This window comes from Brachyhypopomus gauderio, chromosome 7, assembly GCF_052324685.1.
Source record: "Brachyhypopomus gauderio isolate BG-103 chromosome 7, BGAUD_0.2, whole genome shotgun sequence".
In the NCBI taxonomy this organism is placed as follows: Eukaryota; Metazoa; Chordata; class Actinopteri; order Gymnotiformes; family Hypopomidae; genus Brachyhypopomus; species Brachyhypopomus gauderio.
In genome coordinates, this window is record NC_135217.1 from 23,618,395 (window position 1) to 23,634,273 (window position 15,879).

The following is a 15,879-nucleotide window of genomic DNA, read 5'->3' on the forward strand; positions in this document are numbered from 1 at the left end:
AATAAACAATATAATTTTCTTCAAAATGCCACTAATGAACTGCACATGAATCAGGTATTTTCTTTAACATAGCCTTGTTTTTTCTCCTTAATTAATATTGATCCTTTAATTCTCTATTGCTCTCCCACTGAGATTCAGCTGTTCATTTACGTGCTTGCTACAATCATCTCCCCCAGTGATATTACATCCACCTGTGGGTGGGATCCCATCAGAGCGAAACTGGTCATCCTCTTTCTCCCCTGTCAGTCATACTGACAATGGCCAATCATGCGCTCATCAGAAGGGGCGGGGCAGTGCTCCATGATTGGCAGCTGTCCTGAGGGGTAGGAATTGGCTATGACTAAAATAGGCATAAAAACGTTAGAGGGACAATTGTTACATGACGGAAATTATGAAAGGCTACATAACACTCACATTGGGTGGTACTACTTTTCTGAATTTGCAATGCAATAATAGTGTTTCATTTGTGTACATTTACGTTATCGCCAAAGCCTAACACACATGTGGACTGTTAGAAATGTTTGTAATGCCTTCCACCCTTCAGGGTTGCCCAGCGGTCCGTCAGAGTCAGACGGGGGAAATGTATCTCCACTGTGCCCCACTTTGAGTGTGCCTGTCTGGGATAACACTCTTCCCAGTGACATCCCTCCAGAGGAAAGCCATGACAAAGAAAGGTGAGGGGAAAAGAGGGGGACAAAGCCTCCAGGCATACGTTGTATGTAGAATATGAATTAATTACATATAGAAGCTGATAGAAATTACATCAGCTAATTAATGAAGGTAGGCATTGTGCAAAAGGCATTATTCTGGTTAAGAGGAGGTTGAAGTATTGGACTGTGCTGTGATTGATGGAGCATGGTGAAACTCCTTCAGTACTGCATATCTACCACGACTAAAAGAGCTTGGTAAAACTCCTTCAGTGCTGTGTACCTGCTGTGACTGAGGGAGCGTGGTAAAACTCCTTCAGTGCTGTGTACCTGCTGTGACTGAGGGAGCGTGGTAAAACTCCTTCAGTGCTACATACCTGTCATGTCTGAGGGAGCGTGGTAAAACTCCATCAGTGCTGCATACCTGCCATGTCTGAGGGAGCGTGGTAAAACTCCATCAGTGCTACGTTTCTGCCCAGTGCTCTCTCTGCTGCTGCTAGCTCCCCTCCCTGTGGACAACAACAAACAAACAGTTGGTCACACTCCAACACTGTGCCTATGCCTCTGTCCCTTCCTCATGTCCCCTCACATCTTCAACTCTCTCCTCCTTCTGTCCACTCTATCTGTTCTTTTCTTTCTTTTCCCTTTGTCTCTTGCAGCATCACCATCGTTCTGTGGACGTGCTTTTCCTTTGCAGTAGCGGTGCTTATGTTGAGCTTGTGTGGGAGTTTTGAGGTGGTGCCTAGGCTAAAGTCAGAAGCATATATCGCTGCTTAAGGCTCGTCTCCTTGTGTGCGTGCACAACTCTCTGTGCCTTCACTGCCTGCGCGTGTTTGTGTGGTTCGTTCGGCGAGTCGTCCTCCGTCAGCCTCCTCCGTGTATCGTTGAGCGAGTTGCTTCCCCTTGGCTCCCCGTGTTCAGCTGCCCTGTCGTGGCTACGTGTGCGGCTTCGCTGTCTTTTGGCCTCAGGATTTTTACTGAGTCTCGGGAGTTTTCCGCTGTAGTTGTTGATGAATTTGGCAGCGAGTGTCTGTTGTGATGTTGTCCGCGAGAGCCGTTTTTGCTAGTCCTGTAATTCTACACTGTCCCATATTTTACAGACGCAAGATAAGGTGGGTCTTCGCGACTGAGACGCGGATATTCTACCAGCTCCGCCCTGCCAGATTGCACATGCTCCATATACCATAATTTATGGTTGAATAGATCTTGTGCATCCTCCCTTTATATTATATTTATATATATCGGATGTTATACAATCCCTTTTCCCCATTTGTAAGCCTCAATATAGATTGGGTAACAAAGTTTCTGATCATGTGACATTCATGTTCCAACACAAGAGGGCTCCCTGGATAAGCCATGATTCTCGGACTTCAGCTGTGTGCAGCTAGAATAACAAGGCACGTCTCGGCACTGTGCACAAGACGGGAAGCTCGTTTAATATCGTAGCACCTGGGAGCAAGAGTACTTAATCTAATTCATCAGTTGCTGATACTGCACAGAGAACTGCTTGTTCATGTTTAGCTTCGAGGCCTCTGTAATAAGCTTCCTCAGTGGAGTGGGAGCTGAATTATGAAGTGGGGAGAGACTCTGGGGAAATTGCTGGTCTGATCACGTTTTCTGTCAAACCCATCTCACCCTCTCTCATTCCCTTCTGTTCTCTCGGTTTTCTCCTAATATCTGTCAATGCTTCATGTCTGTTTTTCAAATCTGATGTCGGCGTCGTTCTCTTTTCCACTGTCCTCTACTCCCCTCCTCCCCTGACCTTTGCCCTCATCCTTTCTCCCTCCACTCCTCTATCGGCTCATCCTCACCTCTTTACATTTCCTCTCCTCTCTGTTCCATTCTCCTCCTTCTCTCCACCCCTCTCCTCCCTGGTGTATGTTCAGGAGTGGTGTGCGACGCAGTGAGAGTCTGTGTGTGGAGCGCCGTCACTCTCGTCGCGGTGGCTCCGCCCGCGCCAAACAGTCGCGTTCCCGTAGCGATGTGGACCTACAGTCAGCCGCCACCTCCCACCCCCTCTCACCCTCCCCCCAGCACTCCGTCTTGTAAGACTGCATGAAAACGCACGCTGACCTAAAAGCGTAAACACTAACACACGCTGACCTTAAAGTCTGAACAAAATCCCACACACTCTAACCTAAAAGCCTTAACACACTAACACGTACACGCTGATCTAAAAGCATGAACACTGTATTATGCTTTGACACATTCAAAGGCTGATGCCAAATTCAGCAACCTTATTACAACACTATCACTAATGAGACTCATACACACAACACAAATGCATTTACTAATATGACAGATGGTTACTCGTGTACTAATACACCAGCTAAGTCACCAAACCTACCTTTCATTGTCAGTCATTAACTCTTAACAGTATCCACACACACACACACACACACACACACATACACATTTCATAAACATCTGCCTTAAACAGCCTGGGAGGAAGCAGCACAGCAGAGATTCAGTGACTCAACCCACTGATCACAACTGACCTGATTCATTTACACGACTGACCATCACTCTGATCTCACGGTCATCAACCATGTACTGACTGGCGAAAGAGATATTAGCATGAACTAGTTGAGTACACAGTGACAGACGCGCATAATTAAGTGCTTTGATTCCTGTCTCCGCTTCAGTGGATTTTAGCAAGCTGTTTTAATTATTTTCCCTCTTCTGTTCTACCTTTTGCGGGCTACAGTGTGGATGCGCCTCTGTTGCCAACCGACAGCCCAACAGGCACCGCCTTAAGCCCGTTACCACAGCAGGAGGAGGTAGAGCCACGCCTCTTGGAACTTGAACAGGACCCGCCCAACTGGAGAGAGATTGCACCCAGCGAAGTTCTGAGCAAACTCAGCAAGAAGGAGACAAAGAGACAGGAAGTCATCAATGGTAGGTGTGCGATTGAGCAATTGCAGGAATTGTGTGTTGTGGTCATTTCTGTATCTTTGTACATTCTGTAGTTTGTGTCTGTTTTTTCATAACATATATAAATGAGGCTGGTGTCTCATTAAAGTTGTTCTTACACTCTGACAAAAGTATTTTATTTTAATAGAATCTATAGTAATTTATCTGTTTTGGTTAAAAAACTTAAAAAAAGTTACTAGTATACTTTACATTCTCTCCCACATTCTCATCCCACATTAGCCCGCTACACAAAATGCTTGCAGTTAAGTTCAAGTAAACATCTCAAATCTTGAAAATCTGGAAAAATTGTGCTTGTGAACAATGTTTAGCTTCTTCTCTTAGCTCAGGGGTGGGCAATTAATTTTTACAAGGGGCCACATGAGAAACCTGAATTGTGTCAGAGGGCCACACAAACGAAAATGACGTCATTACGGTGGCCCCGCCCACCTCACACGAACTTCCGCAAACGGTGGAGGTGTTTATACTTGCCACGTCACATTCTGTGTAGTGTTCTCCGAAACGATGTGTGTTAGTATAAAGAAACACCCCTCAAAAACAATGGAAGGAACATTTACCTGACCAATTTTAATGTTGCTTTTTGTTTCAGATTTGAAAAGTGCTGGAATTTAGGCTAAATACTTGAAAATGTTTGAAATTGTAACTACTTCGTTTCACAACAAATAGCCATCTGAATGAACAGTTTTCTTGTATTACATTAACAAATACGAGCCTCTTGTAATTTCAGGACGAAACATGAGAGAGCGTGAAGACTTTAAACAACCATTAAATAATGTGATAAAAAAGCGAATTATTTTGAATCATTTCGAGTATATGTATAAATATTTAACTTAGTTAAGTTTAACGTGCTGGGAAATATTGAAATGGACCTTAAAGTGACGTACAAATGCTTTAATTCCACCTTGTAAAGGTGTATGAACCCTGCAAACATGACTTTGTCCATCGCGCTGAGGTGCGGCGTGCGCGCGAAGTTACAAAATTCGAGAGGTGCACAACCTCGCGAATCAACAGCGCGCGAGAGCCTCGCGCACGGGCAAAGCCACCGCGATTACGTCATTTTTGCTGCGCAGACCCCCGCGCTGCTCGCGCCGCGTTCAGGCTTAAGCCTAGCTTTAAAGCACTTCTATGGCACTTCCAAGGTCCATTTCAATATTTCCCAGTTGACTCAGGTTCTCTCTAAGCTCGGTTTCTGGAACGGAAAACCCTGAGTTTTCGTTAACTCTGAGTTTACTTACCCGGTTTCTTCACTGAATCCGCTTTCTGGAATACCCCCTGTTCAGTCAGCTATTTGTTGTGAATCGAAATATAGTTACAATTTCAAGCATTTTCAAGTACTTTAGCCAACATTCCAGCACTTTTCAAACCTGGAACACAATTCACAATTATAATTTGTCACGTAAATGTTCCGCCGTTCGCAGAGGTTCGTGCAAGGGGTGCGGAGTCGCGCGCTACGTTCACTCGCGAAAGTATAAATTTTGCCCTAACTTGTTGCTGATCACCTACAGTGTTTCTTGCACAGCTCACACACAAGCACGTACATCCACACGGAATTAACAAAAACTTAGCCCTTTCAAAATAAAAGCGTCACAGTTGTATTGCACGCACGACATAGATATTTGTTAAATTTATGATTGGCCTCTTGCGGGCCTGACAGAGACGCACAACGGGCCGGATGTGGCCCGCGGGCCATGGTTTGCCCAGGTCTGTCTTAGCTTCTTCTGGTTGGTGAGTTTCGCTGAAGCTGCGGTTGTGTTGTTGCTAGGACAGCATTGGTTCCAGTCTCTGTCTCGTTCTGTAACGCTCTCCGTCCCTCCCTGTCACTTCCTGTCCCCACTTGTCCCTCTCCGTCCCCCAGAGCTGTTTGCCACAGAGCACGCCCACGTGCGCATGCTGAGCGTACTCCAGACCATGTTCTCCCGTCCGCTCGAGCGGGACGCAATCATCACCTCAGAAGAGGTGTCAGCCATCTTCCCCAACCTGGACGAGATCATAGAGATGCACTGTGAGTCCCGCCCCCTCTCAGACTAACAGGCTGAAACAACATCGGGGGTTCGCTGGAGTTAAATTTGTTCACTTGTTTCTCCTAGATGCTTTCTACGAGACCCTAAAGAAGCTCCGTCAGGATGATGGCTATGTGGTCAAAATCATCAGCACTCCCCTGCTCAACAGAGTGAGTACTGCCTTACCTCTACTGTAATACCATGGTATGTGTGGTACACATATCCTGTAGTGTTTAAAGTGGAACATATAGATGTTTATTCACTTGAAGAGTCTGGAGGTGGCAGGAATAATATAGCGTGTGGTCTTCTCTCCAGTTTAACGGGTCTGAGGGCGAATGGTTCCAGAGGCTCACGGCTCGGTTCTGCAGCCACCAGTCCTGGGCCTTGGATCAGATCAAGAACAGGCAGAGGAAAGACCCACGTTTCAATTTATATATACTGGTAACACTCCTACTTTTCTTTGTCATTCCCCACACCCATGACACTCCTGTACACACAAACACACACACAGCATTATATAACACAACAACATCTGTGTGTGTGTGTGTGTGTGTGTGTGTGTGTGTGTGGGTGTGTGTGGGTGGGTATGCGTGCACATGCATTTAGGAGGCAGAGAGTAAACCTCAGTGCAGGAGACTGCAGCTGAAAGATATCATTCCAATCGAGATGCAAAGACTCACAAAATACCCCCTTCTTCTGGAGAACATCGCCAAGAGTACAGGTTTGTTTCGTGTGGGTGTGGGTGTGTGTGGGTGTGTGTGTTCGTGCATGTCAATGTGCGCAGCGTCTGTGTGCCCTGCCTGCAATATCGACGGCCTTCATATCCATTCATGACAGGATCAGCTGGTGCGGTGTGAGCATGTCACCCGTCACACAAAGAACAAATGATGGTTTCCCAGCCTTTGTATGGAACGCTCTTTGTAGAGCAGGAGGGTATCTGGTGAGCCTTCAGTGATCACTGTGTGAAGATGCTCGTGATTGCCGTGACCCCTCGTAGTCTGGTGAAGGTGATGACCTGATGATGTGAAGACCTGACCTGATGTTTGCTTCTTCTTCTAGAGGACAACACGGAGCGACAGAACATCCAGCAGGCTGCCGAGTGCTGCCGTAAGATCCTCAACCACGTCAACGAAGAGGTGAAGCTCATGGAGAACCTTCTGGTGAGGAGCGTTTGAATTTAAGGGAAAGACACACACAGACACACACACAAACACACATACACTGCTGTAATGCCTGTATTTGTATTCAGACTATAAAAGACTACCAGCGCAGGCTTGACACGTCAGGACTGAAACCTAGCAATGAGCTTTACCAGGAGTACAAGGTGAGAGACTGCGTCAAACAGCACGAGGTTACGTCTCACTGTGAGATCATTCTTTGTTGTTTGTTTGTTTTGCGTCTAGTGTGGAACAGAGAAGGTCCTGTCTGTTCTTGGATCCTCTCAAGATGTTTTCCTTTTGCTGTCAGGGAGTTTTCCTTTGCCATTGTTGCATTGTGATACATATTGTAAAATAAAAGCAGCATTATAGAAATGAATTTGAAGTGAACTGACTATGACTGTGTGCCCCATTGTAAGAGTGACACGGTTACTCTCTGTTTCAGTCTTTTGACATGACTTCCAGAAATATGATTTATGAGGGTCCACTCACCTGGAGAGTAACGAAGGAGAAAGCTCTCGGTAATGCTCTCTCTTCAAACTCCTCGTCCACACGCCATCTCTGTTCAGCTGCCGCCATATTCATAAAAGCCGTATTTGTGTCCCTTATCAACTCTGTACATTTTTGTGGATTTTTTATGAGGAAAGAAATGGTTTGGTCTGCACATTATCTCTGAGAGAAACTTCTCACTGTGGTTTGGTGCCTTTCAATCATCATACGAATGTTTGTGTGTGTGTGTGCTTATAGATGTGCAAGGTGTCCTCCTGGGTGACTTGCTGGTTCTACTGCAGAAGCAGGATGATAAGATGCTGCTGAAATGTCAGAGTAAGAGCATCAGTGCTCAGGAGAGCAAACAGATGCTCAGTCCCATCATCAAACTGGACTCCGCCTTCCTCCGAGACGTGGCCACAGGTCAGTGTGTGTGCATGCGTGCGTGTACATGTGTAGCTCTGTAGGGTGATCCTAACACTGTTTGCCATCCATGTCAGATCGCAAGGCCTTCTACTTGATCTTCACCTGGGACAGTGGCGCGCAGATCTATGAGCTCGTGTCTCCATCTATGGCAGATAAGAAAATGTAAGTTTATGTGAAATGAAAGCTAAGTGGCCATCAACTCAGAGCCTCAAATCCAACACTCCCAGTTGCTAAGCACTTGGTCAAAAGAGCTGTAACCTGTGAATTTGTGGCTTCTAGTTGGACAGACATGATAAAGTCAGCAGCGGATGAGCTGAAGAAGAATGGCGGCTCCACCCTGGAGAAGAAGCGGCATGGCAGCATGCAAGCCAGCAGCATGATGTCATATAGCATCCCGTAAGTGTGTGTGTGTGTGTGTGTGTGTGTGTGTGTGTGTGTGTGTGTGGCCCGTCATAATGGTGTCCCAAATGATGTCTTGAAGAGCCTTGTATGTGTCCCCAGGTCATACTTGTGTGTTTGCCAAAACTTGTCAATATACCAAAATGTGTGTGCGCGTGCATGCGTGTGTGTGTGCGTGTGAGAGACTGTGAGTGTTAAAGCAAAATGGCATATCATGCCATGTGATTGTGGGTAATAAAATCATACAGCAAGGCATAAGAGTGAAATGCTGTAAATGTAAGCCTGTTTATTATACTCTCATCTCTCCAGCTTCAACCCTCCTCTCTCTCCTGCTGAAAATGGAGCAGAAGCTCTCAAACACAACACTGGTAAGAACCCACTTTCCATTTTTAGCCATTAGAAACACATGGCATTGTTGCAGTGGTCTTTGTGTGTGTGTGTGTTTACAGTTCGAGACCATGACCGCCTTACAGATGAAAAGGGTAGGCACTCTCCACCCGCGCTGATTGACTACCTTGCAGCCAATGGGTTTGATCCGCTTGGCCACAGCAACGCCCCTCCAGAGAAGCTGGCCAATGACGCTTTGAATGAAGGTCAGTGCAGTTGATCTTTTTCTTCACATAAGTCCACCACACAACTGTGAAGGAGATGTGTGTAGTATGTGTGGTCAGTACCACACCCAGGACACCCATGATGTGCTACTCCCACAGTGATGGCCATGAAGAAGCTTCTGGAAGGGGATATTAGGCCATCTGAAAACGCCCAATCTGACGGAGACTATGGAGCATCTTTAGAGAAAGAGGACAAGGAGACTGATGGCCAATCACTAGGTATCACCATCACCAACACAGTATGCACATATTCTTAGGAAATCGTTGGGAAATACTGGGAATTTGTTGGAATACTGTGGGAATGTCATTTGAATCTTCAGTTTCTGTTGTGTAAACGTGATTCTGGAACATCAAATTGTGTTGTGTATTGTCGAGCGTGGAATGTGTGGTGTTGAAAGTTTGATGTCCACAATATTATAGCACCCTATAAAACTCTTAACCCTATTTCCAAGGTCTGTATACAGTATTCCTGTTAAGAAATTTAAAAATTGTTTCCCAACATGTTTTTATTACTGGTTATGGTCTTTGCCACCACTGAGGAGGGGTGTCTGTCTTTCCCCTTGTGTCCAGTGGAAGTGGAGAGCAACCAGGAGAGGCCGGATGGAGAGGAGGTGAGAGAAGAGGAAGAGCGAGGGATCACGGCTCCTCCGACACTTTCCCAGGATCACATGGACGTGCTCCGTCACAGACTCTACAGTCTGGAGGACAAGCTGAAGAAGCTACAGGTAGACTCAAGTTATTGTAGATTTAAAGGAGCAGAAAGTCATTTTTATACAAGCCCTCACATTCTGAAACTTTCATTATACTGACACCTAGTGGCCTGGATGGTTCAGAGATTCTATACAAAATTTATTTTAAACACGGCCAGTCTCCATGTAAGGGGGTGGGAGAGTGTGGGCATTCTACATAAACTGGTTTGTTTGAGGACTAAATATCAGTTCATCATCTTCATTCTTCATATGCACATTTGTTATTGTATTTTTTAAAATATCACTGATAAATATTGTTTACGTTTTGCTGTTAGAAATGACTTATTAGCACTTAAAGGAGTGATAAGTTTTTTGTCTGTGTTTTTAAAGAATGGTAAGGAAGCGAACTTCCAAGGAAGTTTAATTGTCACTTGTGTTTGTAGAATGTGGAGGAAGACTATCATCGACTGCAGGAAGTACTTGCCAAGTTTACCATTCAAAGAGGCAACTACAACTGAACAATAACGCCACCTGCTGGTCACGAGGTATAACAGCTACTGCCCCACAAAACACATCAAAGCACTGGATCTGTAGTAGTACCAGGAGCATGTATTTGTAAAATACTTCATATGCCTTATATGCATTAACTTGTATGGAATATGCTGTGTGCAAATCAAGCATTTCTTTTGCCAGGTCACTATGCCGGAGGGAGGTGTTGGCTTTGGTGAATCACTTTTTACCTGGACGTCCATAATTTTTCTGCTGTCTGTGCTACATTCCGCTCCCCCAAACCCAAACCCCTTCCTGAAGACTATACGCCTTAAACACAGGATGTGGGGAAAGTCTGGCTTAAAGTATAGAATCCCGTGTGTTAGTTAAAGGGGATGAGTGGTGAGGAGGCCCTGGATATAAAAGTTATGCTGATATGATGATGCTCAATCACAGTGTCCGCATGTGATACGTTGCATACCAAGTAGTGCAGTAGCAAAAGGCTATCTGTACACACAGAAGAACGTGGCATGTATATTTAGTATCGATTTCATGCCTCACTGAAGACAGAAAAAAGAAACGTGTGCAATGCATCTGAGAGGGGGGAACGAACGGTGAGCTCGTCTTGCTATGAAAGCCTGGTGGAGGAAGAGGAAGAGGAAGAGGAAGTAGATTCCGGAGGGGCTGTAGGAAGAGATGCGTTCTGTATGTGAAAAATATGATGCAGACCCCATATTGTACATGGGTTACCAATTTGGTTAATCTTTTAAACAATATGGAAAGTGTATGTGGTGTTTTGCAAGTTACACGTGCATACTGTGGATAGTGATCACTTGACCATTGAAGATTTATCTTTTCTCCAGCAGGTGTGTTTGTGATTGAGACGGTATCCGTAGCGCTATCACTTCTTGAGAATATTCTGGGTAGGCAGTGATAAGAGGGCTTGTTTCTTATGTCTTATATTGGTTATACATACTCTATCAGATTAAAGGATATATAGTCTTTAATATGTAGTGATATTTGTTTAGTTTATTTGTTCCTTATTTTCAGGAATGTGTTGTTGCAGTTATTTTGTTTTTAAGATTATTTTGTGATTCATTTTACAGAGTAATTCTGCAAAATCAGCCTTTATATCTTATAAGCAAGACCAAAGAGGCAAGTGTATATCAGCAGATCCACTGCACCACGTATGAAAATTATCCGCATGCTGTTGTGTTTTTATATGAAGATAACTGGCTGTAATGGAGAATATGTAAATGCTGAGACCAACCTTACACCAACTTCCACCTGCTCTCAAACACTGATTGCTTCTTTCTTTGCCTTAGCCAGCAATAGATGAAATGATGCAACATTATTAATTAATTAACGCGTGGCCGTGATTGTATGCAAACACAATCGCGTAGCTATGGACCGATGGCTTAAAGTGCCACCTGGAACGGAACGAACTCGCTTGTTGAAGTTCTTCCCTCTGTGCATTCCTCCCGTAAACGGGCCTTCGTGTCTTTTCTGCTACCTTCCAGGTTGTCGTTGTTTACAGGAACACAGAGGGTGGGATTTGTTTCTGTTTGTAACACAACCATCAGAATTTGAGAGTGGGAGTTTTCACGAGTACTGATGCTAGTTAGCGTTATGATCACCTAGCAGTGGGTGATTGTGTTTCCATGACAAACACTTACAGAAAGTATTTGTTCACATTATTGTTCAAGTACCATAAACATGTAACTTTAGAACAGCAGGTAACATTATGCTCGGAGTTGTAATCGTGTGTCTGCCTTTTTAGTCCAAACTGTAGGTCACACGGCTGGTTTAGACCAGCTCCACCTCCGGCCCGATCAAGTATTTGTGAGGGCAGTGAACCTATCCAGTGTTTTTTATTTTCCCTTCTCATATTGAGCATGAACTTTTGTTTCCTTATGTACTATGCATTGCTGATTATGTAAGAGAGAGAAAGAACTTGCATGCGTTAGTAACATCCAAAGGGGGTGGGGTGTTGGGGGGCAGCAGTAGCTCTGGCTTGGCACTTTTTAAGTACAACATTGTTTGTAAGATTCAGATGTCACAGAGGAAAAATGGATTGTAGTGAAGTTTCTTTCTCTCTCACTCCACCATGCTTGACGGCAGACAGACACACGCACATGTTTTGTGTTGTGTATGTAGAGCAAGATGACTTGCGCTGATGTTTATCTAGTCAAGCTGCTGCCACTTCTCCTTTATTATGAGAGGTTTCAGTTCTTCATCTTGCAGGGTGGGGGTGGGGGAGGGGCCAAACTCGCACAGCCTTTCTTCCTGCCATCGCTGTTCAACCCACACTCCCCTACCACGCTTTCTTTCCTTTCTCAAACTTGAAGTCAAGACTTTATGTCCTTTTGTAATGTACCTACAAAACATTTGGGGGGGGAGGCCCATACGTGCTTACCATCACCACCACTACTGATGGTGCTGCTTTGGGTCCCAGCTGTGGCTTTGCCACCTAGTGCTATGTATATGCTGTTTCCAGGGTTACAGTCACACCAGTGACACAAGGCCCCCTTCTGCTGTTCATGTTTTAGAAATTATTATACAGGAACTATTTTGTGTATTTTGGCTTCTGTTTTATGTAAGATATTTTAAAGGAAATGTGGTACTGTTTTTATTATGACTGTTATTTCTCTTATTGATTTTTAAATAAAGCATTTTGCCTTTTAAATTCACATGTCTGTTTTGAGCTTAACATGTAGACAGGAGCCAGTTGAGGTGGTTCGGGCATCTGGTTCAGATGGCCCCCTTGGTACCTTCTTGTTGAGGTGTTTTTGAGCATGTACAACTGAGACCCGGGAAAGACCAAGGACACGCTGGAGAGATTATATCTCTCGGATGTCCTGGGAATGCCTCGGTATCCGCCCAGAAGAGCTGGAAGAGGTGGCCGGGGAGAGGGAAACCTGGGCCTCCATGCTTATATGGGACTGCCCCTGTGACCCGGATAAGCGGATGTAAATGGATGGATTGATGGAAGTCTGTTTTGGTGCAACTGCTTTTGCAGAGAAGTTTTACCACCTAAAACATGTGAAGCAGTGAGGAAAAGAAGGGCTCTATGTGAGAGGCGGAGCAACAGTGGGTGGGGAACAGAGGGTGGGAGAGGCCAGAAATGTGTAAAGAGCATTAGGTGGCCATTTACTGTGCTTGTATGAGTACCATCATAGAAGATGGAGATCGGAATGGTCCTTTTAGTTTTCTTGGCAGGTAAGTAGGCATTAAAATGTTCGAATAGGTTTCCATTTCTTTAGGATCATGGGATAAATGTTAATAAATGAGCCGTACACAGGCTAGGTGGCTTGTGGTTAGTTTCACAGAGGTTTTTTTTTTTTTTTACTAATACAAACAGGAAAATAATGCTACTGTAATAACACAAGTCATGATCAGGAGAACTATTTTTCAAGGCTGTTGGTGCATAGCTAGTGAATAGTTCAAATTCTCGTAGCTCATTGGCTTCATAGGCAGGTTATTAAAGTGCTTCGTGTTTGTTGTATGAGATGGCCATCATGCTCCACTGGAGCTCATCTCCTTCAGCAGATGGCACGTAGTGTTACCATATCTCAGCCTCTATATACAGAACCAGTCAAAGGGATGGTCACACCTGGCCAATTGTAATGAATATTTATTGAAATCTTAAGACATTATATCTAAAGTCTGTTGGAGTGTCCAACATTTCTCCTTCAGGAAACTGCTTGGGAGAATGCAGAGCCACTTTGAAGAATCTAATTAATATTTGTATCTGTTCACAACTTTATTTGATTATTTAATAGTTTTGATGTCTTCGCTGTTATTGTGAAATATGATAAATGGGTTACATGCATCCAAAACCTTGGCCAATCTTGCTTTTTTTGTGTCTTCTCCAGAGCTTCTGTAAGCGCTTTCCCTGAATGTCACACGAGAGCTGCTATGCTAATTAGATTTTCACATGTAGATAGAGACCTTAGCATCATAGATGAAATGAGGTCAATAGCTTATCTTGTTGATGTGAACTGAATTCACCTGTTAGCTGTAACCATGGCCTGACATTCTGTATTTCCCCTTAGCTCCTGCTGAAGCAGTTAGTATGACGGTTCAGCTTCAGGCAGACAAGACGTCCATACGGGTGCCCGTCTTTCACGATGCCACTATGGACTGTTGCTACAGCTGTAATGCCACACTCAGTGTCACATGGATGGTCATCATCATGGTCTCCCATAGCCTGAACAATACCAGTCCGAACATCCTGTCGGATAAACGGATGGAAGTGGTAGGGGGACCAAAAAAAGGAAAGGATGTTAGCTGTATGCGTCTGAATCTGAGGAACGTCACGGTCAACGATACCGGCCTGTACCAGTGCCGCCTAAACCATACAGACCTGCGTGGAACTCTTTTAACACCCGGCACCTACCTGCAGGTGTTCAGTGAGTAGGAAGTGGTTTAAAGGTCTCTGCTTTGTGTGTCAACATCATGCCAGCATTCACCATTTCTTAAGCTTCATCATTAAAATTGCAACAAAAAAAAAAAATGGATTAAGTGGTCTGGGAGGTTACACAGGAAGCAGTCTTTAGACTGCAACATAATCCCCTAATTGATAAAATCTCTAAAATTAAAAACAATACTTGTGTGTTTCAAAACAAACATTAGAAGATAAGCCATTCTAATTATAATAGATGATTTTTAAAAATATTCATTTATTTATTACAAATAATTATTAATAAATACATTTAAAATATTTTCCATCCGGAAACCTTTTTTTTATCCCACCAAAATCGTGCAACTGCAACAAGCAAGCATCGACACTCTCTCCCTCAGTGACAACCGTCTGCTTTAATGCATTTTTCCTTTGAGCATTCTTTCCCCTAACGTGTCCGCTGATATAAAGCTCGAGCCGACGTGTCCCTCTTTAGAGCCTTTCCGCAAGACGCTGAACATCAGTGAGCGCGCGAAGAACAGCGTCATCACGGCCGAGGGCGTGCTGCTGCTGCTGTGCGTGCTGCTGCCGGGAGCCTCGCTGCTCTGCAAGGTCAGCCAACCTCACGAGACGTGCAGAAACGGAACGGGCTTTAAATATATATATATAATTCCGTCACGTGACGTTTTGCCTGCGCGAAACTGAGCTGTGCGCTCTGACAAGTTATTCGTTTTATGGATCTGATTGTTCACCATTAGTAATTCGTTAAGTATTTGTGTTTTCACTTTTAACCTAACTCTGCTTTAACAGACAAAGAGTCTGAATGAGCTGCAAAAGAAAAAAGGCAAAGAAGAAGAAAACATTTATGAGGTGCGTCTTCTATCTCCAGACCCCGATGTGCAGTTCTCCAGTGTGCAGTAGGCCTGTGTTCGCCTTTTTAACTGCTTAGGTTATATCAGCTTTGTTGCATGTTCTTAACATCATTCCCTATGTGACATGCAATCTTGTAGAGAGTCCCAGATCCTGCTATTACGCCTTACAAGCTTTTAATTTTAACTTTTGTGCAAGTTAGAGCAAGTTGCACAAACAGTAGAGGGCGCTATTGTGATAGTGTAACTGGTGATTTTAATATAAAGCTCATTAAGAATAACCCTTTATATCTACAGGGTCTGAACCTTGACGACTGCAACTCTACATACCATCAGATTCAGCGCTCTCTCATGCAGGGACCATACCAGGATGTGGGCACGATGAGAGGGGACATCCAGCTGGAGAAACCGTGACCACAGAGCTTGGGGTGGTAGAGGCGTTACTTAAGATGGTCGTTCTGAAAATCAATTACCAACAAGCAAAAGCTGGAAATTGGGAATGCTATTTTTTAACATTATAAACAAAAGACCCAAATTATATCTAAGAAGGATCTTTAGAGTTTTTGTTATTTGTTCCTTTTGTATGATTTATAATATGCTCTGGAAACGTTTTCACTGTTTAAATTTGATTGGGTGAATATAATAAAATATGTTGTGTGTAATTTTTTTGTCAGAGAGACCTACATAAACCTACATAAACAAACACACGCGGAGATAAATAATATCAGCAATACTTAAAAGCTCCACAATGTGGCCCTCGAGAACTGTTA

The 15,879-nt window shown here is 44.1% G+C and overlaps 2 protein-coding genes across 11 annotated transcripts in view; both read left to right on the forward strand.

Moving 5' to 3' along the window:
• arhgef1 (Rho guanine nucleotide exchange factor (GEF) 1) overlaps nucleotides 1–12,528 on the forward strand; it is a 48,572-nt gene extending 36,044 nt beyond the window's left edge. For 7 of the 10 annotated variants that reach the window (XM_077012737.1, XM_077012740.1, XM_077012743.1 and 4 more), the window contains 20 exons: nucleotides 545–674; nucleotides 1,748–1,759; nucleotides 2,534–2,692; nucleotides 3,355–3,545; nucleotides 5,434–5,580; nucleotides 5,666–5,748; nucleotides 5,894–6,019; nucleotides 6,185–6,299; nucleotides 6,638–6,738; nucleotides 6,828–6,902; nucleotides 7,181–7,256; nucleotides 7,483–7,647; nucleotides 7,725–7,812; nucleotides 7,930–8,046; nucleotides 8,359–8,417; nucleotides 8,499–8,642; nucleotides 8,760–8,879; nucleotides 9,231–9,385; nucleotides 9,793–9,894; nucleotides 10,043–12,528. In XM_077012737.1, the coding sequence (XP_076868852.1) occupies nucleotides 545–674; nucleotides 1,748–1,759; nucleotides 2,534–2,692; nucleotides 3,355–3,545; nucleotides 5,434–5,580; nucleotides 5,666–5,748; nucleotides 5,894–6,019; nucleotides 6,185–6,299; nucleotides 6,638–6,738; nucleotides 6,828–6,902; nucleotides 7,181–7,256; nucleotides 7,483–7,647; nucleotides 7,725–7,812; nucleotides 7,930–8,046; nucleotides 8,359–8,417; nucleotides 8,499–8,642; nucleotides 8,760–8,879; nucleotides 9,231–9,385; nucleotides 9,793–9,867 (2,138 nt within the window). In that variant the 3' untranslated portion in view covers nucleotides 9,868–9,894; nucleotides 10,043–12,528. Of the gene's footprint in view, nucleotides 1–544; nucleotides 675–1,747; nucleotides 1,760–2,533; nucleotides 2,693–3,354; nucleotides 3,546–5,433; nucleotides 5,581–5,665; nucleotides 5,749–5,893; nucleotides 6,020–6,184; nucleotides 6,300–6,637; nucleotides 6,739–6,827; nucleotides 6,903–7,180; nucleotides 7,257–7,482; nucleotides 7,648–7,724; nucleotides 7,813–7,929; nucleotides 8,047–8,355; nucleotides 8,418–8,498; nucleotides 8,643–8,759; nucleotides 8,880–9,230; nucleotides 9,386–9,792; nucleotides 9,895–10,042 lie in introns of all 10 variants that reach the window. The other 3 variants (XM_077012741.1, XM_077012742.1, XM_077012745.1) reach the window with 3 other exon arrangements.
• Nucleotides 12,529–12,938: 410 nt separating this feature from the next.
• On the forward strand, nucleotides 12,939–15,771 carry cd79a (CD79a molecule, immunoglobulin-associated alpha). The gene is made up of 5 exons (XM_077012753.1): nucleotides 12,939–13,057; nucleotides 13,894–14,250; nucleotides 14,737–14,852; nucleotides 15,051–15,110; nucleotides 15,407–15,771. Exons 1-5 carry the CDS (start codon nucleotides 13,021–13,023, stop codon nucleotides 15,521–15,523), a joined length of 687 nt encoding a protein of 228 aa, XP_076868868.1. The 5' UTR covers nucleotides 12,939–13,020; the 3' UTR covers nucleotides 15,524–15,771.
• The last annotated feature ends 108 nt before the right edge of the window (nucleotides 15,772–15,879 follow it).